The 24,094-nt window shown below is 44.4% G+C and overlaps 1 protein-coding gene across 1 annotated transcript in view; it reads left to right on the forward strand.

The window, feature by feature from the left end:
* MYT1L (myelin transcription factor 1 like) overlaps positions 1-24,094 on the forward strand; it is a 901,397-nt gene that overhangs the window by 659,585 nt on the left and 217,718 nt on the right. The window contains 1 exon segment of the mRNA XM_030198923.1: positions 6,275-6,337. Coding sequence (XP_030054783.1) covers positions 6,275-6,337 — 63 coding nt within the window.

The raw sequence follows: 24,094 nt of genomic DNA on the forward strand, positions 1-24,094 counted from the left end.
GTGGGGTGCCCCAGGGTTTGGCATTGTCACCATTCCTGTTTAACATCTTTTTAAGTCTGCTGATAAAATTCTGATACAAGATCATGGTTTAAGTGTGTATTGCTATGCAGATGATATTCTTACCTTGGCAAGGATATCACCTGCTACCATGGATTTATCTCCTTCACAGAAGGGGCTGATGGCAGTAGCTGACTGGCTGCAGCAACATTGCTTAGTCCTTAATATTAACAAGGCTACAGCCTATTGGATCTCAGGACATAATGAATGTCCGACATTAATCCCACACCTGTTTGGTAAACTAATAATACCTGTTGCAAGTTTCAGCTATTTGGGGGTAATAATTGATTCATCCCTTTGTTTTGTTGACCAAGTATCCTCTAGTACTAAAAAAGGTTTTTATATTTTGAAACCACTACAATCAATTAGAAGATACTTTGATGAATCAGCAATGCAGACCTTATTACATGCCTTTTTAACCTCTCAACTGAACTACAGAAATATGGTACATGCGGGCTTGCTAAATTCTCAGCTTAAATGCCAACAAACGTGGAGGAGTGGCCTAGTGGTTAGGGTGGTGGACTTTGGTCCTGGGGAACTGAGGAACTGAGTTCAATTCCCACTTCAGGCACAGGCAGCTCCTTGTGACTCTGGGCAAGTCACTTAATCCTCCATTGCCCCATGTAAGCCGCATTGAGCCTGCCATGAGTGGGAAAGCGCGGGGTACAAATGTAACAAAAAAAAATACAGCTGTTAGAATTCTGGGGAATGCTCGAAAATTTGACCATGTGACCCTCCTGTATTAAAATATTGATTTCTGTGGGAACAACAACCTTTAGACTTGAGTAGGAGGATAACATTATATATACCTGCTAGATGTCTTAGATCCTTACATGATCACAGAATGTCACTTCTGCATTTTTTTGAGAGCACATTGGACAACCACAAGGGAGAAGGCATTCTTTTGGCTTGCACCCACCTTGTGGAATGATCTATCCAAAGAAATTCAAGCAGAGGCCAATTATAAGAGATCAGAGTTTTTATTAAAAAAACTATTTTTTTAAAACAAGCCTTTGAAATACAGGTTACAGTATGAAGGAGATTGTGATGGCTTCTAGAGAACTATTTTCCTTTTAGATTTGTTAGTATAACGTTATGAAAGGGTGAATGTTGCTTGTTGGTGTGTGTGTTAGGTCTGTCCTGTTATTTTATTGAGTTCTTTTCTTTATCTGTAATAATAAATGTAATATTGTAAACCTCTTTGGTCTGTAAAAGGTAAGTGCATATCAATCTTTTAAATAAACATATAAATAAATATACACCTGGGGAATGGGGGTTGGAGGGGAGCATGGGAATCTGGGTTGGGGGGGGGGGGTACTGATAGACCACCCTATCTGGGTCTTGGTCAATATTCTGCTGGGACCCAGACCTGGCTGAATATTGGCCAGGATCTCCATATGTGCCGATGGTTTGCTCCTGGCCAGACCAGTGGCGTAGCCAGACAGCCAATTTTGGGTGGGCCTGAGCCCAAAGTGGGTGGGCACAAAAGTTTCTCTCTGTCCCGCCCCCTTCCTCCCCCTCTCCCCCAGCACCTCCCAACTCAAAATAGAAATAGAAACACTTTAGCTCATGAGGAAAGTGACATCCACTTTGCTATCATATTTCAGTTAAGATTCAAAATAAAATGCCTTTTCTACCTTTGTTGTCTGGTCATTTTCTTTTTCCATCATGTTGATCCAGTTTCTCTTTTGAACTTTCCAATCTTTCTGCTATTTCTCCTTCAAGCAGCTGTTGTCCATTTGTCTTTTTCTCCTTTCTTGTTCCATTCCCTCATTTCACTTGCCATTGACATATTGACCTTTCCATTTTAGCTCTTTCCTCTCTTTTTTTTCTTTTTTCTGTCCACCCAAATTTTATCCTAACCCCTTTTCCTTTGTTTTACTTTTCAGATACCTGTCAGATTTCCATTTCATTTTCACCCACTAGTTCTCCTAGTCCCCATCTCTCTACTTTCCCTGCAATCCATTCCCTTCCATCTTCAATCTATTCCCCATTACCATATTTCTTTCCCCTGTAATCAACATCCTCCTCCGTTCATTTCCTTGCCACCCACTTGGCCTCTCCCACATGGTTCCACCTTTCCCAGTGTCTCTTTCCCTCCACCCTTCTAGCCCAGCATCTGCTCCCTCTCTTCTCCCCACCCTTCACCCCCTCCCAGCAACTTCCTGTCACTTCTTTCTTTCCTCTTGCCCCCTCTCCCATGATCCAGTGTGGCCAGGATCTCCCCCATTCCTTCCCTCATGCCCAGCTCCCCCTCTCTATGACCTATCCCTCCCCATGGCAAGGATTTCATCCATTCCTTCCCTCATACCCAGTACCCCCTCTCCCTAACCTGCTCCTCCCTGTGGCCAGAATTCTACCTTCCAGAATTCTGCCTGCCAAGCCATCTACCCCTCCCCCCTCCCCCTCTCCCTTCAGCTCTCTAATCTTCCTTTTCACTGCAGCGGCCCCTATCCCCTGTTGGACCTTCATTACTGCTTGCCTCCGTGGGGAGATGTCATCATCCATTTCTCAGTTGCAGCATCCGATTCCGAAGATCCATGGCAGAGGAAATCAGCTGATTGAATCCCCAAGCACTTTCTTCCGACTGCAGCGCGGGACCAGCCACATGCCCGCGAACAGCTCTGCGCAGCGTTCCGACTCCAAGTCCCGCCCCTTAAGACACAAACGGCCTGTTTCCGATACAGAGAAACAGGAAGTTTGTATCTTAAGGGGCGGGACTTGGAGTCGGAATGCTGCGCAGAGCTGTTCGTGGGCATGTGGCTGGCCCCGCGCTGCAGTCGGAAGAAAGTGCTTGGGGATTCAATCAGCTGATTTCCTCTGCCATGGATCTTCGGAATCGGATGCTGCAACTTGTTTGCTGAGCTGGCGTGTGCAGCTGGGAGATAACTTCGCTGCTGAAGGTGCAACAACGGAGGAGGGATAGTGGCTGGTTTTCTGCTGGGTGGGCCTGGGATGAAAATGGGTGGGCCCAGGCCCGCCCAGGCCCACCCGTGGCTATGCTCCTGGGCCAGACATGCTCAGATATTCAGTGCTGGTGCCTGGACATGCCTCATGCACTGAATATCTGTATCTAATTTAGCCATTGACAGTCAGTACTTTAAAAAACAGATTGCCACCGGCTGAAAATTGACCAGAAGATTGACAATGAGATTACAGGTATTATAAGAAGCTATAACAACTGCAAAATACATTATCTAGAGTGATATTCAAATTATCAAAATTTTTTCATGTGACTCCATTGTTGGCTTCCTTTCATTGGCTCTGCATTTGTGCTCCTATTGATTTAAAATTATCTTGCCTTGTGTTTAAGATTTTATATGGTCTTGTCCCTATACATCTCAATTATTTTGTTCTTTTATTCAAAAAAAGGTATACACATAGATCCATAGTCCATTCTTTATTGATTTTCCCCTCTTAGACTGGGGATAAAATACCTTGAAACTTCTTTCCTTTCAAGCGGTGCAGGTTTGGAGAGGGATACTACATATAAAATTCCAAATATTTTACAAACTTTCTAGGAAATATGTTAAAAAATGTTTTCTTTCTTCATCCATCTTGCTATGAGCCACTTTGGATCTAAAGAGGGATTAAGCAGGCTAAAAGTGACCAGATTAACCAGACTAGAGTAGATTGGATTGGGTATCCAAGTGATTTTGAGGAATTTTATTTAAACCTTATTTAGTTAGGCATTTGAATACATATCTGGAACATGATGTCTTTTATATGGTGGTCCAGTTGTTGTTTCACCTTGCCTAGACTATTATAGTCTAGTACATTTAGAGGGGCATAATTGAATGAAAACGTCTATCTCCATGGGCGTTTATCTCCGAGAACGGGTCCGTGAAGGGGCGGACCAAACCGTATTTTCGAAAAAAATAGACGTCCATGTTTTATTCAACAATTTGTGAGCTGGGCGTTTTTGTTTTTCAGTGATAATGGAAAATGAAAGTGCCCAGCTCAAAAACGAATAAATCCAAGGCATTTGTTCGTGGGAGGGGTCAGGATTCGTAGTGCACTGGTCCCCCTCACATGCCAGGACACCAACCGGGCACCCTAGGGGGCACTTTTACAAAAACAAAAAAAAAGGTAAAAGAGCTCCCAGGTGCATAGCACCCTTCCCTTGTGTGTTTAGCCCCCCCAAATCCCCCTCAAAACCCACTGCCCACAAGTCTACACCATTACTATAGCCCTAAGGGGTGAAGGGGGGCACCTACATGTGGGTACAGTGGGTTTGGGGGGGTTGGACGACTAAGCATTAAGCAGCACAATTGTAACAGGTAGGGGGGGGATGGGCCTGGGTCCACCTGCCTGAAGTCCACTGCACCCCCTAACAACTGCTCCAGGGACCTGCATACTGCTGCCAGGGAGGTGGGTATGACATTTGAGGGTGAAAATAAAAAGTTGTGAAACATCATGTTTTGTGGTGGGAGGGGGTTAGTAACCACTGGGGGAGTCAGGGGAGATCATCCCCGATTCCCTCTGGTGGTAATCTGGTCATTTAGGGCACTTTTTGGGGCCTTATTCGTGAAAAAACAGGGTCCAGGAAAAGTGCCCTAAATTCTAGCTACAAACGCATACTTTTTTCCCATTATCGGCGAAAGGCGCCCATCTCTCCTCGGCCGATAACCACACCCCAGTTCCACCTTCGCCACGCCTCCGACACGCCCCTGTCAACTTTGTACGCTTCCGCGATGGAGTGCAGTTGAAAACGTCCAAAATCGGCTTTCCATTATACCGATTTATTCGTTTTTGTGAGATAAACGTCTATCTCCCGATTTGGGTCGAAATCTAGGCGTTTTTCTCTTTCAATTATAAGGTGGTTAGTAAACCCTGTCTTAAATTTACTTCAAGTACCACAAAATACTGCTTCCTGAATCGTTTTAAGAATGAAAAAATATGTGCACATTTCTGACACTCTTATGGACCTTCGCAGTCTCCCTATAAAATATCAGTTTAAATGTTTGTGTTTAGTTTATAAGGCACTATGCATATCTTCACAAAGGGCACCTTTTACCACAGTGTGGTAAAAGGAGGCCCATGGTGGTGTTGGTAAGTGGGTTTGCCACGCGCCGAGGTCACCTTTTACCACATTGGGTAAAAGACATTTTATTTTAAAGGAAATGGCCGTACAGCAAGTTAACCACTTGCTGCATGGCTATTTCCCAGGGTAGCTCTTACGGCCACCTATTTAGGAGGTGGTAAGGGCTCCCGCACTAATCCAGTGGTAACCGTGTAGCATGTGGCACTTCCCGATTACCTCCAGGTAAGCGCCCACCCCAGTGGGTGTCAGTAAGTGCTCCCCCCTCCACATGGCCACGAGGTAAGTGAAATCTTACCGCGTGACCATTTTTTCAGCCTTTTTACTCACTGTGGTAAAAGGGCCTCAATGTGCGGCAAAAATGGTCCCCAATGCTAGCACAGGCCCCTTTTACCGCAGCTTGATAAAAGAACCCCTTAATGCACATCTGTATGTCATATCTATTGCCAAGTCAAATTATATGTTAAATCCTAATTTACAAAGGAGCAGAATATGGCAAATGGGATGCTTAGATCTAGACATTCACATATCACTGGTATTTTACAAAAAGCTCTGCTAAATGCAGCACACGCAAGAGCAGAATCATTTGGCGGCTTTTACATATATGTGAAAGTGGTAATTTTGCAACTTCTATGAGTAAGTGCTGGCACTTCTACATATAGCTGCCCAATCTCACAAAATTACATGCATAAGTAGCAGAAGGGTTTTTGCTTTTTTTTTTTAACATTTGAGACAGAAATACAAGATGGAGGAATTAAGGATAATTATCCCCTTAATCCCTCAATTACAGTTCAGTCTGAAATGAACACTTTATGATACCCATGAGTGCTTCAGACTAGAGCTGGTGTGAAAGCCAAGTGGAACCTGGTTTAAATATACAACCATGCCCCAACCACACCCCCTTGAAATCTCTGTGTCCTAGACATCTAAGCATGTAAATAGCGGCTTTCTAAAATTTCCCATTAATATATGCAGCTAATGTACCATGAAACATTTGCTATTTATATGTGTAGATGTTTCTAAAATAACTTCCTTGGTATATATTGGTACCATATTGTGCTGAAGCAACATTAGTGGAAAAGTGCTAAAATGCTACCAGAAGAAATGAAATGCTTTACTGAGAGTTTATTGAATATTTGATCACATAAGTTACTTCATTTGCATTATTAATTCTAGGTGTCCCACACCTGGGTGTGATGGCTCTGGACATATTACTGGAAATTATGCTTCACATAGAAGGTATCAAAATAAGTTTATTTTCACCTGTTTGAACTGTTTAAATTTGCTGCTTATTCAACATGAAGCATTTTAATAGGTCTATAGGAAATAATGCAATTGTGAACTAAATTATTTTGAATTGAGTAGCTGTGGTATACAATGGACAGACAAGCATACACCACTGAATCACTTCAGTGTCCTTATCATGCATCTGATAAAATAGAGACTTTTCCTTGAAATCTTATGCCTCTATAAGGGCCCTTTTTACCAAGCTGTGGTAAAAAGGGAACTGCGGTGGCATCGGCATGTGAATTTGCTGCATGCTGATACTCTCTTTTACTATAGCAGGTAAAAGGTTGATTTCGGCCAAAGAAAAGAAATGGCAGTGCATTAATCACAGGAATTGGCATGTGGCCAGTTCCGAAGAGATTTAGGTGATGGGAAAGGCTCCCATGCTAACCTGGTAATCAAGCGCATGGTGCTGCTTGATTACCACTGGGTAAGCCTTGGTGCTACAAAAATAAAAAAATATTTTTGTTGCACCAGAAGTGGTCTTTGCTGGAGGTGGAAACTACTACTGGGCTCCTGCAGTATAGTCCTGATTTGTCATGTGACAATGCTGCAGTAGCTCTACCGTGGCATTGTAAAAGGGCCCCATGTCTATATAAGGTTCCACTAGTCTCTTTTTTTTCTGATACAGAATAGCAGGGCTATCCCTCTGGAAGCTTTCTGCTCACATATATTATACTTCAATAATGAGTATCAACTGTATGCCTACTCCTAATTATAACATATATCACTTCGTTCTGCTAAAGGATATCAACCTCACTACCATATCAGTAGGGGATGTTTCAGAGGGTGTTTACCCTTAAACCCATGGTGGCAACAGCTGGTTAAATTAGTCTATGTCAGATGTTGACGTGCTTCTGGATTCAGTAGTCAACCTGTAGTATCAACACTGTGGCAGTATAAACAGACAGTTAATTCCATTGATAGGTCTGACTGAGTTGTGAGGTAGCCAAATAATGAAATATGGAAAATAGGCAGGCTCATATAGCCTTTTCCACACTTCAGGTTTCAACAAATTCGCCATATTCTGTTCCTCATCATATTAGGCTTAACATCTCATTTTCTTTATTTTCAAATTCAGATGCCTGTTTACTAACCTATAGTAAAATATCATGTTATGCTATTTTACTGCATGAAAATGTACCACAAGATTCACTAATCCAAAGTATATCAGTAACACAGGTTTGTGAATTCCATAATAAATTTACTTAGGCTTTGCTGCAGTCAGCAATATCATGCATTCCAAGCTGCAACAACACAAAGCAGACCTTAAGTTATGCCTATTATCATTTAAAAGGCCAGGCCCATGCTTACTAAACAAATAACACCTCAGACCCCCTCTCCACCCTCATGGCACCTACTACTGGTCTCCCTGGTGGGTAGTGGCATTGGAAGGAGTACACCCTATGCATTGTACTCTGGCAGGTCCCTGAGCCAAAATGACAGTTTCAGCTTCCTGGCAATAATTGTGTGGTATTACTGGTTGGGCACTGAAGCTGCCATTTTAATGCAAAGATCCACTGGGGCAGGCGCACATTGGGATTGCTTCTACCCCCCCCCCCCCCACCACCACCAATAAGACTCATGGAAACTGCCAAGGATGCAAAGGATATGGGTCTGGTGGAACTACCTTGAAAAGGAATAGATGCGTGGGAGATTAATGGGTTGGGGATCCACGGGAGGTATTTTGAAAGGGGACATGGGTGTACAGAAGATGATCAGAATAGGGTTGTATTGTTAGTGAGGACTATCTCCTTCAAGTTGCTCCTTGGGAACGCTGGGTTGAGCATTAGCATCCAGTGCTCCCAAGGAGTAAAGATAACACATCTTGAGGTGTTTCTCTTCAATGAATAAACATAGCTTGTGAGGTTTAATGCAAGCCTTGGGTTAATCACTTCATGAAGGTAGTTAATAAATTACAATAAAAGCGAAGATACTTACCTGTAGCAAGTATTCTGCGAGGACAGACAGCAGGCTTATTATTCTCATAAGTGGGTCGATGATCCACGTCGGCCCGGGAACCGGCATCATAGATAGCAAAAATGTTGCTAGAGCCTTCTGTCACGTGTGCCATGCCCCACTGCACATGTGCAGAGTGCCTTCCCACCCGTTGCGTGACCACGCTCCTCAGTTTAATTCAACAGCATAAGAAAATTGCAAGAAAGAAACAAATCCAAAGGGAGATGGGCGGGATTGTGAGAATAATAAGCCTGCTGTCCTCGGAGAATACCTGCTACAGGTAAGTATTTTCACTTTCTCTGAGGTCAAGCAAGCTTAATTATTCTCACAAATGGGGAATCTCTAGCATCCAGGCTCACCCAAAACAACAAACAGTGGTCAATTGGGCCTCGCAACAGTGAGGACAGAACACAGATCAACATGAAACTATATACAAACTAGCTGAGAATGCAGCCTGGAAAAGAACAAAACGGGCTTAGGAGGGTAGAGTTGGATTCTAAACCTCAAACAGATTCTGCAACACTGACTGCCCAAACCGATTGTCGCATCGGGTATCCTGCTCTAGGCAGTAGTGAGATGTGAATGTATGGACTGAAAACCATGTCGAAGCCTTGCAAATCTCTTCAATGGAGACAGACTTTAAGTGGGCCACTGATGCAGCCATGGCTCTAACATTATGAGCTGTGACATGACACCCCAGCTTGGGCATAAGCAAGGGAAATGCAATCTGTTAGTCAACTGGAAATGGTGCTTTTACCAATGATGACTCCCCTTCTGTTGGGATCAAAAGAAACAAACAACTGGGTGGACTATCTGAAGGGCTTCGTTCGCTCCATGTACAAGGCAAATGCTCTCTTACAGTTGAAGGTGTGCAAGCTGCTTTCGATACGGGCATGGGGTCATGGAAAAAATGTTGGCAAGACAATCGAATGGTTCAGATGGAACTCCGACACCAGCTTCGGCAGGAACTTAGGGTGTGTGCGAAGGACTACTCTATTGCGATGAAACTTAGTATAAGGTGCATCCACTACTAAGACCTGAAGCTCACTGACCCTATGAGCTGAAGTAACAGCCACCAAGAAAACAACCTTCCAGGTCAAGTACTTCAGATGGCAGAAATTCAGTGGCTCAAAAGGAGCTTTCATCAGCTGGGTGAGAATAACGTTGAGATCCCATGACACTGGTGGAGGTTTGACAGGGGGCTTTGACAAAAGCAAACCTCTCATGAAGTGAATAACTAAAGGCTGACCATTCATAGGCTTACATTCTACATGCTGGTGATATGCACTAATCGCTCTAAGGTGAACCCTTATGGAGTTGGTCTTAAGACCAGACTCTGATAAGTGTAGAAGGTATTCAAGCAGGGTCTGTGTAGGACAAGAAAGGAGATGTATGGCCTTGCTGTCACACCTGATGGAAAACCTCCTCTATTTAAAAGAATAACACCTCTTAGTAGAATCTTTCCTGGAAGCCAGCAAGACTCAGGAGACACCATCCGAAAGACCCAAGGAAGCAACTTCTAGGCTCTCAACATCCAGGCTGTGAGAGCCAAAGACTGGAGGTTGGGATGTTGAAGCTATCCCTTATTCTGGGTGATGAGGGTCAGAAAACACTCCAGTCTCCATGGTTCTCCGGAGGACAATTCCAGAAGAAGGGGAAACCAAATCTATCACAGCCAGTAGGGTGTGATCAGAATCATGGTTCTGCAGTCTTGCTTGAGTTTCAACAAAGTCTTTCTCGCTAGAGGTATGAGAGGATACGCATACAGAAGGCCCATCCCCCAATGAAGAAGGAAGGTATCTGACGCTAGTCTGTCATGGTCCTGAAGCCTTGAAAGAACTGAGGGACCTTGTGATTGAATTGAGTGGCAAAAAGATCCAACGAGGGGGTGCCCCACGCTCAGAAGATCTTGCAGGCTACGCCCATGTTTAGAGACCACTCGTGAAGTTGCATTATCCTGCTCAGTCTGTCAGCCAGGCCATTGTTTACGCCTACCAGATAAATGGCTTGGAGAAACATGCTGTGACAGCGTGCCCAGAGCCACAACTAGATGGCTTCCTGGCACAGAGGGCGATATCCGGTGCCCCCCTGCTTGTTGGTGTAATACATTGCAAACTGAATGTCTGTTTCAATTTGGTTAGATAGCCGATCTCTGAAAGACTTTAGAGCATTCCAGATCACTCGGAGCTCCAGGAGATTGATCTGGAGACCTGTTTCCTGAAGGGACCAGGCGCCATCAGTGTGAAGCTCCTCTACACGAAACCACCACCCCAAGAGTGATGCATCTGTCGTCAGCACGTTTTGTAGCTGAGGAATTTGAAATGGAAGTCCCAAGATCAGATGCTGAAGAGAGCATACAAGCTCGGGGGACACTTGGATGACAGCTTCTAGACTTCCCGTGGCTTGATACCACTGAGAACCAGGGTCCATTGATCAGATCTCTTGTGAAGACGTGCCATGGGTATAACATACACGGTGGAAGCCATGTGGCCCAACAACCTCAACATTTGCTGAGCTGTGACCTGCTGCGATGTCTGAACCTTGGACGCGAGGGACAGAAGGTTGTCCGCACATGTCTCTGGAAGGTAGGCTCGAACAATCCATGTGTCAAACAGGGCACCTATGAATTCCAATTGTTGGACAGGATGTAGATGGGACTTGGGATAGTTTATTATGAACCCTAGCAGCTCCAGCACCTGAATAGTCTTCCGCATGGACTCTTGAGCACCTTCCTCCGAGGTGCTCTTCGCCAGCCTATCATCGAGATAAGGAAACACATGCATTCCCAGTCTACTGCTATACATTTGGTAAATACCCTGGGAGCTGACGCGAGGCCAAAAGGCAATATGCATTACTAAAATGATGTGTTCCCAGCCAAAATTTAAGATACTTCCTGTGAGCTGGACATATTGGGATGTGTTTATATGCATCCTTTAAGTCCAGAGAGCATAGAAAGAACGGTGCCTAGGGAAACCATCTTGAACTTTCTCGAACTAGGAATTTGTTCAGGGCCCTTAAGTCTAGGATGGGACGCATCCCCCTGTCTTTTTCTGCACAAGGAAGTACCTGGAATAGAATCCCTGCACTTCCTCCCCTGGTGGAACTGGTTTGACTACATGGGCCTTTAGAAGGACGGAGAGTTCCTCTGCAAGTACCTCTTTGTGCTGAGAGCTTAATGAAAGAGCTCTCGGTGGGCAGTTTGGAGGTTTGGATATCAGAAGGGGATATATCCTAACCAGACAATTTGAAGAACCCACTAGTTGGAGGTTATGAGAGACCACCTTTGGTGGAAAAAATTTTAACCTCCCCCCAACCGGCAAGTTATCCAGCACGGACACTTTTATGAAAGCTATTCTCTGCTGGAGCCAGTCAAAATCTCGTTTCTTTCTTTTTCTGGGAAGCAGCAGGGGCCTTGAGCGCACACTGTTGATGAGAACGAGCGAGCTGGGGTTGAGCCTGAGAAAGCTGGCGAGCGCGGCATTGTACCTATGCCTAGAATAGGAAAGGTAAGCACTCCATGACCAACCAAAATACCTCCTAGATGAGGAGTTGTTCGCAGAAGACATCTGGTGGGAGAGAGAAGACATAGCATCAGTGTGCTAATTGATCTGGTCAACCAGCTCATCAACCTTCTCTCCAAACAGATTATCCCCCCGGCAAGGGGCTTCCGCCATTCTTTGCAGGCATAGGAGCCAACTTTTCAAAATGATTGAGGGTGCTGAAATTTTTTATTTTTTTTTTACAGGTGGTGCATTCCTCCTTCCCCTCCCTCTCCTCCGAGTTCCAGGCCTGTCCACTCTCCCTCCGAGTTCCAGACCCCCCCTCCCTCCCTCCGAGTTCCAACCCCAGCCCGACCTCTTCTCCCACAACAGTCCTCCGCTGGTCCGCCCTCTCCTTCCTGCGTGCCGCTCAGAATTTTAAAAGTCATCTTACCTCGGGGTCCCGGCGGCAGCAGTGAAAGGTGAGCAGGTTTGGCACTTTAGCCTTCCCTTGTCATGTCTCAGCTCTGGTCCTGCCCTTGCGGAAACAGGAAATGAGGACGGGACCAGAGCTGAGACGAGAGAAGGGAAGGCTGAAGTGCCGAGCCTGCTCTCCTTTCACTGCTGCTGCTGGGACCCCGAGGTAACATGACTTTTAAAATTCTGGGCGGCACGCAGGAAGGGGAGTGTGGACCGGCAGAGGACTGTTGAGGGAGAAGAGGGCGGGCACCAGGCAGATCGGGCTGGTGAAGGGAACTTCCGGTTCCGACTTCCAGTGGGTGAAAATATTGGGGGTGCTCGAGCACCCACAGCACCCACGGAGTCAGCGCCTATGTCTGCAGGACCGAATGATCCAGGTGAGAAACACACAGCCATGAGAGTCTGCGCATCGCTTTACCTTGGGCAGATATTCTGAATGCCACATCAAAAGTGTCGTAAGTTCCCCTGGCCAAAAACTTGCGACACGCCTTCTGTTGCTTGACCAGCTGGCAAAAAGGCTTGACCTGTTCCGGAGGCAGCGAGTCGAGCAAGCTAGATAGCTGCCTCACTGAGTTCTGCAAGTATATGCTCATGAAGAGCTCGTAGGATTGAATATGGGTGATGAGCATAGGGGGCTGATACATTTTCCTCCCAAAAGAATCCAAGGTTCTAGCATCTCTGCCTGGGGGAGCCGAGCACAGTCCCTTGTACTCTTGGCTCTCTTGAGAGCAGCATCCACCAATATGGAATTGTGGGGTAACTGAGACCTCACCAACACAGACTCTCCGTGGATCAATCTTTTTGGGGACCTCAGGGACAGACAGAGGGGATGCCCAGTTCCACACAAGGACTGCCTTGGGTACTTCATGAAGAGGAGCTGTTACTGCCTTCTTAAGTGGAGAGGTCTTGTCCAGGACCTCGAGCATCTTAGCTCTGGGCTCATCCTCCGCTTCTTCGGGGAATGGGATGGCCTCAGCCATCTCCAGTACAAAAGAGGTAAATGAGAGGATCTCGGAGATAGCCGTCTCTCAGGTGGAGGTGAAGGTTCAGAAGGGATCCCATAGGACTCATTAGAGGAAAAGTACCTGGGATCCTCCTCTGACTTCCACGAGCATTCCTCCTCGGTGTCGGACAGCACTTTCCTCAGGGTGTCCAAAGCCAGGCCCCTCCTTGAGATCAAGGACTAATGGCATCAAGAACGGTGTCGAGGAGTCGGCTCCTGCCTTGACTCAAGTGAAGTTTCCTCCACCAACGTCAAAGGAGAACCAACCTGGATGGCAGTCGACACCGGAGCCACAAGCATCGCAGGCGTTGGAAGCCGCACTGCTGGCTGGGGGCCAGCAGACGCAGGCACCCTCAATACCGATGTACAATGCTGCATCAAACCCTCCAAGAGCTCTGGGAGCAAGGCCCAGATACACTTGTTGAGAGCCGCCATTGATAAAGGCTGAGGGGCCGGTGTGGGTTCAAGTTCCTGAACTGTCTGGGGTGCAGGAGCAGGATCTCAGCTGCTGGGAGACACATGCGTCAGCACTTCTTGGATGGAGGGGGAGTGCACCTCCCAGTGCCAATGCTTCTCGGGTGCCAGATCTCTCGACACCCTGGAGCCCCCTGCACCGTTTGTCAAAGGAGATCGATGTCAGTAACATGGAGGGGCATAATCGAAGGGGGCCGGCCGTCTCTTTGGGTGGCCATCTCCGGGGCCGGCTCCGTAAATGGGTGCAGCCAATCGTATTTTCGAAAAAGATGACCGGTTATCTTTTTTTCGATAATACGGTTGGAGCCGGCCAAATCTCGACATAAATGTTGAGATCGCCGGGTTTGAGATGGCCGGCTTCGGTTTTCGCCCATAACGGAAACTAAAGCCGGCCATCTCAGACCCGGCCAAATCCAAGCCACTTGGTCTTGGGAGGGGCCAGCATTTGTAGTGCACTGGTCCTCCTGACATGCCAGGACACCAACCAGGCACCCTAGGGGGCACTGCAGTGGACTTCAAAAATAGCTCTCAGATGCATAGCTCCCTTACCTTTTGTGCTGAGCCCCCCAAATCCCCCCCAAAACCCACTCCCCACAACTCTACACCACTACCATAGCCCTTAGGGATGAAGGGGGCACCTAGATGTGGGTACAGTGGGTTTGGGGGGGATTTGGAGAGCTCAACATTTACCACCACAAGTGTAACAGGTAGGGGGGGGGGGATGGGCCTGGGTCCACCTGCCTGAAGTGCACTGCACCCACTAAAACTGCTCCAGGGACCTGCATACTGCTGTCAGGGAGCTGGGTATGACATTTGAGGCTGGCATAGAGGCTGGCAAAAAATATTTTTTTTTTCTTTTTTTTTGGGTGGGAGGTGGTTGGTGACCACTGGGGGATTAAGGGGAGGTCATCCCCGATTCCCTCCGGTGGTTAGTTGGGGCTCCTTTTTGAAGCTTGGTCGTGAAAAAAAAGGTACCAAGTAAAGCTGGCGAAATGCTTGTCTAGGCCAGCATTCTTTTTTCCATTATCGGGTGAAGCCGGCCATCTCGTGAGCATGCCCTCGTCCCGCCCCGTCCCGCCTTCACTACCCTACCGACACGCCCCCTTAAAGTTTGGCCGGCTCCGCGACGGAAAGCAGTTGACATCGGCCAAAATCGGCTTTCGATTATACCGATTTGGCCGGCAATCTCGTTCGAAAATAAGGTGAATAGTAACATAGTAGATGACAACAGAGAAAGACCTGTACAGTCCATCCAGTCTGCCCAACAAGATAAACTCATATGTGCTGCTTTATATGTATACCTGACATTGATTTGTATCTGCCATTATCTACCATTTTCAGGGCATAGACCGTAGAAGTCTGCCCAGCACTAGCCCCGCCTCCCAACCACTAGCCCTGCCTCCCACCACCGGCTCTGCCACCCAATCTCTGCTAAGCTTCTGTGGATCCATTGCTTCTGAACAGGATTCCTTTATGCTTATCCCAAGCATTTTTAAATTCCGTTACCATTTTCATCTCCACCACCTCCCGCCGGAGGGCATTCCAAGTATCCACCACTCTCTCCATGAAAAAATAGCTCCTGACATTTTTCTTGAGTCTGCCCCCTTCAGTCTCATTTCATGCCCTTTAGTTCTACTGCCTTCCCATCTCCGGAAAAGGTTCGTTTGCGGATTAATACCTTTCAAATATTTGAACGTCTGTATCATATCACCCCTGTTTCTCCTTTCCTCCAGGGTATACATGTTCAGGTCAGCAAGTCTCTCCTCATACATCTTGTAACGCAAATCCCATACCATTTTTGTTGCTTTCCTTTGCACTGCTTCAATGTTTTTTACATCCTTCGCAAGATACGGCCTCCAAAACTGAACACAGTACTCCAGGTGGGGCCTCACCAACGACTTATACAGGGGCATCAACACCTCCTTTCTTCTACTGGTCACACCTCTCTCTATGCAGCCTAGCAACCTTCTCACTACAGCCACCGCCTTGTCACACTGTTTCGTCGCCTTCAGATCCTCAGATACTATCTCCCCAAAATCCCTGTCCCCGTCCGTACGTATCAGACTCTCACCGCCTAACACATACGTCTCCCGTGGATTTCTATTTCCTAAGTGCAACACTTTGCATTTCTTCACATTGAATTTTAATTGCCAAACCTTAGACCATTCTTCTAGCTTCCGCAGATCCTTTTTAATGTTTTGCACTCCCTCCCGGGTGTCCACTCTGTTACAAATCTTGGTATCATCCGCAAAAAGGCAAACTTTACCTTCTAACCCTTCGGCAATGTCACTCACAAATATATTGAACAGAATTGGCCCCAGCACCGATCCCTGAGGCACTCCACTACTCACCTTTCCCTCATCTGAGCAAATTCCATTTACTACCACCCTCTGGCGTCTGTCCGTCAACCAGTTCCTAATCTAGTTCACCACATCGGGTCCTATCTTCAGCCTGTCAAGTTTATTCAAGAGCCTCCTGTGGGGAACCGTGTCAAAAGCTTTGCTGAAATCTAAGTAGGTTATGTCCATAGCACGTGCATGATTCAGTTCTCCAGTCACCCAGTCAAAGAATTCAATGAGATTCGTTTGGCACGATTTACCTTTGGTAAAACCATGTTGTCTCAGATCTTGCAAGTTATTGGCTTCCAGGAAATTCACTATCCTTTCCTTCAGCATCGCTTCCATTACTTTTCCAATAACCGAAGTGAGGCTTACCGGTCTGTAGTTTCCAGCTTCTTCCCGATCACCACTTTTGTGAAGAGGGACCACATCCGCCGTTCTCCACTCCCACGGAACCTCTCCCGTCTCTAAAGATTTATTAAACAAATCTTTAAGAGGACCTGCCAGAACCTCTCTGAGCTCCCTCAATATCCTGGGGTGGATCCCGTCCGGTCCCATGGCTTTGTCCACCATTAGATTTTCAAGTTGTTCAGACACACTCTCTTCCGTGAACGGTGCTATATCCACTCCATTTTCATATGTACTTTTGTCAGCAAATCGTGGTCCTTTTCCAGGATTTTCTTGTGTGAAAACAGAACAAAAGTATCTGTTTAGCAAATTTGCTTTTTCCTTCATTATTTTCTACATAAATGTTCGCAGCATCTTTCAGTCTCACAACTCCCTTTTTAGTCTTCCTTCTTTCACTAATATACCTGAATAAATTTTTGTCACCCCTCCTTACCTTTCTAGCCATTTGTTCTTCCACTCGCGCTTTTGCCAGACGTATCTCTCTCTTGGCGTCTTTCAGTTTCATCCGGTATTCCTCTCCGTGTTCCTCTTCTTGAGTTTTTCTGTACTTCATGAACGCCATCTCTTTAGCCTTTATTTTTTCAGCCACTTGCTTGGAGAACCATATAGGTTTCCTTTTTCTCTTGCTTTTATTTACTCTCCTTACATAAAGGTTTGTGGCCGTATTTATAGCTTCTTTCAGCCTGGACCTCTGCCCTTCCACTTCTTGTTCGTCCTCACAGCCCATCAGCTCCTTCCTGAGGTATTCCGCCATTTTACTAAAGTCAGCTTGCTTGAAATCCAGGACTTTGAGTTTTGAGTGGCCGCTCTCCACTTCAGCTGTCATATCAAACCAAACTGATTGATGGTCACTGCTGCCCAGGTGGGCACCCACTCGAACATTTGACACACTATCCCCATTTGTGAGCACCAGATCCAGTGTCGCTTCTCCCTTGTGGGTTCCGTCACCATTTGTCTGAGCAGAGCACTTTGAAAAATATCCACAATCTCTCTACTTCTTTCCGATTCCACAGACGGAACCTTCCAATCTACATCTGGCAGATTGAAATCTCCCTGCAACAGCACCTCTCTCTTCTTTCCCAACTTTTGAATATCTGCGATCAGATCTTTATCTAGTTACTCCAATTGTGTCGGGGGTCTGTAGACATCACCCACGTGGACAGAAGTTTTATCATCTCTTTTTAAGGTGATCCATATCGCTTCTTCCTTTCCCCAGGTCTCTGTCATTTCAGTCGCCTCGATATCATTTCTCACATACAAAGCAACTCCTCCACCTTTACGACCATCTCTATCCTTCCTAAATAGATTATAGCCTGGTATGTTTGCATCCCATTCATGGGAACCATTGAGCCACGTCTCTGTGATTGCAACAATGTCTAAGTCTGCTTCCAACATCAGGGCTTGAAGGTCATGAACTTTATTGCTTAGACTGCGATCATTTGTGGTCATCACTTTCCATCTACATTTCCTGGTATGTGTTTCAACATTAGTGATTTGGGGGTGTGTTTTCTCTTTGGGTACCTTCATATCTTTTTGTTCCACCTTCATTGCTTTTTCTTCCGCCTCAGTTCTGTTTTCAGGAACATCACAGTGCTGTAATGGAGCAAAAGAATTCTGTAGGGGCAACACTTGTGAGGGTGGATGCTTCTGTGTCACATAACGAAGTCTGCCTGAGCCTACCGTGAACCATCTATTTTTAGGTGGTTTTATCCTTAGAGGCAGTGGTGTGAAATTGGCTTGATTCTGTGCAGTCTTAGAAGTTGCTTTAAGTGCATCTAATTCCTGCTTTACTTTACTGAGCTCCTGTTTTAAACTAGCGAGCTGATGACAGATAGGACAATCCTTAAGTCTCCAGATGATTGGCCTTGAAACTAAAGCACCACAATTATTACAGAGAATAAGAGTCATCCTGATTTATTGGAATGGGTATAAACAGGTATGCTATGATGGGGTTAACAGTGTGCAAGATTACTCCTCAGCCATACACAGGCAATCAGAGACAGTTGTAATTAGGGTGGAGTTAATTTGTGATAAGTAGTGTATTTAGGAAAGCTATTTAGGAAGTGTCAGTCTTGGGGTGGGTGGGCTTAAACTGTGGAATGTGTTTGCTGTAAAACCTATCTCTAGAACTGTATTAGCCAGGATTAAAGCCAGCACAAGTCTTATCTGTGTGAGTTTCCTTCAGGCAGGAGACAAGCAAAGACCTGGAGGTTGCCCAGCTCTCTCAACAGAAGCTTTGCCACACCTAAATGTTTAAATTGTCTGCAGAAAAACCAGGTGGGGAGGGGGAGAGCTCAGCACACTTTTAGTAAAAGAAAGAGAGTACTTTTCGGCCTTTGCCCGATGGACCTCACCGAGACTCCTGGGTACTGCCGAGGATGACGTCAAATCCTCACGCCACCTTGGGGTCGGGTCCAACTGGCCTGCATAGCACTTATTTAAATACCGTATAAAACCCACGCAATCTTCCCTCACTCATACCACATTCTAACCACACTCGTACATGGACCCACCTCCCTGGTGTAACTTTTACTCTTATATAATTAGTTTACACAATATTTCCACAATCTATTGCTGATGTACCATCATACAGTGCTTATTTGCACAGCATGCTGTTTTCTCCAATCTAACAATGATAGCCAATATTAAAATCTTGATGTAAATGTTATTCAATAGATTTTAATCCTTATAAGTCTTTTCTACAAGAGTATTTTGTCTACTTCATCTATGTCTTGTCTCTTATTTACTCGGCAATGCGTCCTCCTTGCTTCCACAAATTTTTTTTACATCTTCAAGACAATGATTTGCTGTAGTCCAATGTTCCACGAAGGGGGGTGTCTAATTTCTTTAGCTTTATATTACTGAGATTTTGAGCAAGTCGATATTTCACTTTTTCACTGTCCTATGTAAAGTAAGCCACAAGGGCACCCTATAGTGTAAATCAGTTCTAGATTTTATCATCTATTCAACTACTGAATCAAATGAGTGTGGATATAACGTGAAATATAAAACTGGTGACACTAGATGTGACAGCCTTATATACGAATATCCCCCAGAAGGTGGCATTAACTATGATTGAAAATCAATTGAACTTTATGGATTGGTGAGGAGAGAGAAGGTGGCGGGCGTGAAGGGAATGCAGTCAAGCAGCCCCAATCCTAACCTTCACTCTTTGACGTGTAAAAGGAAAATTTCTTACTTACCTATGCCTAAAATGAGGGTAAGCAGCGCGTTTGCCCTGCTACGCCTGTGAATCCCGTGGTCAGACCTATGGACCACTTCACTGCGCCTGGACCTCTCTTGGGGCTGGATTCCTCACTGCCGGAGGGAGCGGTGGGAGGTGACCCACCCCTCCAGCTAGAGGCTGAAACTTCTCTCAGCCCCACGATCGGATGCCTCCACTCATGCCGGCGGCAGAGCAGCAACGCGTTCAGGAAACCCCTTACTTCGACGCTCAGGGAGTGTTTCCTGTAGCGGGGTCAGGTCACTGCATTAAACCGCCCAATACATCTACTCAGATGAGTGAAGCACAGGAGGGAGTCGGCATTTCTGCTGACTCTGAAGCTGCCAAGGAGATACAGCCTTCGGAGTAATTAGATATTGGAACTTCTCTGAGTAAGTCTTTACCTATAAAACTTTCAACTATTACTTTGGACACCATATGGGAAGCTCTTTTAAGTTTGGAAACGTTGTTTTCCCAAAAATTAATATCTGTAATTCAACATACTCAAATTCCCTCGGGAAAAATCTTCTTGTTGGAAACAAAAACTCTAACTATGGAAAAATATTGACTCTAATGCTACTGATATTCAGTCGCTCCAACAAACTCAAGTAAATTTGATTAAAGAAAATTTGATGCTGCAGTATAAGATTGAAAATTTGGAGAATCAACAGAGATCCAAAACATTGAGATTGATAAATGTTCCTAAATGCCTTCTGTTGCTCCTCTTATAACCTTCAAAAAGTATCTATCTGAGATATTGAATATTCCTGAGCAGGCCTACCCTCTGGTCTCTAAAGTATATTATTTGTTATTACATAAAAAGAAGAATACTAATCAACCTATTTCTGAAGGAGCAGATGCTTCTTTTGACACTTTAAACCTCACACAAATGCTTGAAGACGATAATTTGGGCTCCAAATCTGGTACTTTGATTGTGACTTTTGTACTACAACCGGATAGAAACTGGATAATGAGACAATTTTTTCCCCATAGAGAAGAAGTTTTCACGAATAGTAAAATTTGAATTTTTCCAGATATTGCCAGAGCAACCCAAAAGAGGCACCAACTTTTCCTTAAACTCCGCCCACGGGTAGTGCAAATAGGTGGTTTATTTTGGTTGAATTTTCCTTGTAAGTGTGTATTAAAATTAAAATCAGTGAAATTTGTTTTGTATGATCCTATACATTTAGCATCTTTTTTGGACTCGAAGACCGTTGTAACTCCAGTCTTGCAACCTATAGCGATATCTTCTCCTTCTCCGTAATATAATAATTTGGTCTGTGTTTCTCTTCCTATGTTAACTTTAAGTAGTATATAAATATTTCATGGAATTGTACCTTGTTCTCTCCCTCTAATAGTAGACTAGAGAATAGATAATAATATAAATTGTTTATTATAAAAATTAATGTAATATGTTTAATATTACCTATCTTTTCTGAATCAAGAATATTCTTGTTTAATTTGTGAACTGATAAAAATAAAATTAAAATTTTTTTTAAAAAGAGCTATATGGATTATTCCATGAATTTAAATGATTTCCTAAAGCAGATTGTGAAGATGGTTATAACAAAAATTTAGTTTGAGTTTGACCAGATGTATTATTTACAAACAAAAGGAGTAGCCATGGGAGCCACTGTAGCATGTCTTTACATGGACATGTTTGAAAATAGATACGTATATGGGAGTAAATTTAGGCCACTGTCTACTTGTGGAAAAGGTACATAGATGATGTGCTGCTTATATGGGATGGGAATGATCAAGTATTAGAAGATTTTTTACAATACTTAAATGCATGTGACATCAATATTCAATTTTCCACCCACAGAGGAGGTAATAAGATAGAGTTTCTGGATGTGTTTATACAATATAAAGGAGGAGAGTTCATCACTAAAATATTTCGTAAGCCCACGGATAGAAACACAGTTTTACCCTACATCAGTCAGCACCCTGTATCATTAAAAAAACAGCATTCCAGTTGGTCAATTCCTACACATTAGAAGGACATGCTTGAGAGAGGAGGATTTTTTAGAGCCAGATGAAGCAGCGGTTTAAAGAGCGGGGGTACCCTTCGAAGGCTATTCATAAGACTTTCAAAAGGGCATATAATACACAACGACAATAGTTGTTTCAAAAAGGCAATGATACAGTAGATGGTATGTCATGCGTTTTGCCATATGTGCCGTGCACAAAGCAAGTACAATTAATAATTCAAAAATATTGGCCTATGTTAGAAGTCCATTCAGCATTTCAGCAGGTTCCCCGTTTCACATATCGCTGCAGAATAATTAGAGAGAAAAGTTAAAACTGCATAAAGTTCCACCAAAAATTGTTCAAGCTGGCCATTATAGATGTAAGGGCTGCAGGTATTGCCCTCATGCAATACAGACACAATCAATTCATATTCCTAATTAGAACAGCCCTAAACAGTTCTTTTTAAAATCTAGAACTGATTGTGAATCTTCATTTGTAATTTACACTATAAGGTGCCCTTGTGGCTTACTTTACATAGGACAGACAGTGAAAAAAGTGAACTATAGATTGCTCAACATCTCAGTAATATAAAGCTAAAAAAAATTAGACACCCACCTCGTGGAACATTGGACTACAGCAAATCATTGTCTTGAAGATGTAAACTTTTTAGTATTGGGACAAATAGATGTATATACAGGTGGGAATGTTATACAAAAGATTCATCGGATAGAACAGCGTATGATATTTGAATGGGGAACCGTGACCCCTACAGGGTTGAACAAGGAAGTAGAGAGGGCATTTGTATGATGGATTCTTGGCACTAGCGCACCATTGGTTAGGTGGTGTAGGAAGCAAAGTGGGTTGATCTATTTAAGCGCTGTATTCCATGAAGGCTACGAGTGGATCATTACTACTCTTGCGTGGTGTCTGCTGGTGAGCAGGGCGCCATTTTTCTGCCTACCGGAATGAGCTCCATCCGGGCAGATACTGTGAAACATGTTTACTTAGCAGTATGTAAGGAAGGTTTAAGTGAATGATAGAAAAGGAATTGTATATAAGAAGATTTACAAGTGCAATTTTATTCCCACGCTGCTTTATGTTTCATTTATAGTCACCACCCATGAAGATGCTGGATGCGAAACACAATTTTGTGTAGGGTTTTGACAATGTTGAACATGGGTTTTGATAAAGAGGAAACAAGCCCAAAATATTTGAAATTGAAGTAACATGGAATAATTTTGAATGTTCAGATTGTCATTGAAGACATAAACAGAGACTATTTGGGACTTTTATAATATTGTGGAAGCAAGGAGGATGCATTGCTTGGTAAACAAGAGACAAGACATAGAAGAAATAGACAAAATACTCTTGTAGAAAAGGCTTATAAGGATTAAAATCTATTGGATAACATTTACATCGAGGATTTAATATTGACTATCATTGTTAGATTGGAGAAAACAGCATGTTGTGCAAATGAGCACTGTATGATGGTACATCAGCAATAGATTGTAGAAATATTGTGTAAACTTATTATATAAGAGTAAAAGTTACACCAGGGAGGTGGTTAGAATGTGGTATGAGTGAGGGAAGATTGTGTGGGTTTTATAAGGTATTTAAATAAGTGTATTGTGATATAATATAAAGATGTTGAATAAAGATATTTGATAACTAGTTGAAAGGTTTTGGTAGTTACTAAAGAGAAGGATATATATGGCTTAGTAGCTTGATTAATTAGTGGATACTCATTGATAATTAGATGCAGATTTATTGCGGAAATCTTGAAAAATCGACTGGGTTTTGGCTCTCAAGGACTGAGGTTGCCCACCCCTGGTCTAGACGCCTAGACTCCTGTCTGCCCTTAACTGTTATCAGGCCATTTATTGTTCTCACTGTAACTTGAATCTTTTATGTTTAATATTTTTTGGGTTTCATTTTCAAAGCATTTAGACTTACAAAGTTTGATAGGTTACTATCAGGCTTATTTTCAAAAGAGAAGGGCACCCATCTTTTGACGCAAATCGGGAGATGGGCGTCCTTCTCTCAGGGTCGCCCAAATCGGCATAATTGAAAGCCGATTTTGGACGTCCCCAACTGCTTCCCCTCGCGGGGACGACCAAAGGTCCTGGGGGCATGTCGGAGGCGTAGCGAAGGCGGGACTGGGGCATGCCTAACAGATGAGCGTACTCAAGCGATAATGGAAAAAGAAGGGTGTCCCTGACGAACACTTGGCCGACTTTACTTGGTCCTTTTTTTTTTTAAGACCAAGCCACAAAAATGTGCCCTAAATGACCAGATGACCACCGGAGGGAATTGGGGATGACATCCCCTGACTCCCCCAGTGGTCACTAACCACCTCCCACCCTGAAAAAAAAC

Source organism: Microcaecilia unicolor, chromosome 3 (assembly GCF_901765095.1).
Source record: "Microcaecilia unicolor chromosome 3, aMicUni1.1, whole genome shotgun sequence".
Classification (NCBI taxonomy): Eukaryota; Metazoa; Chordata; class Amphibia; order Gymnophiona; family Siphonopidae; genus Microcaecilia; species Microcaecilia unicolor.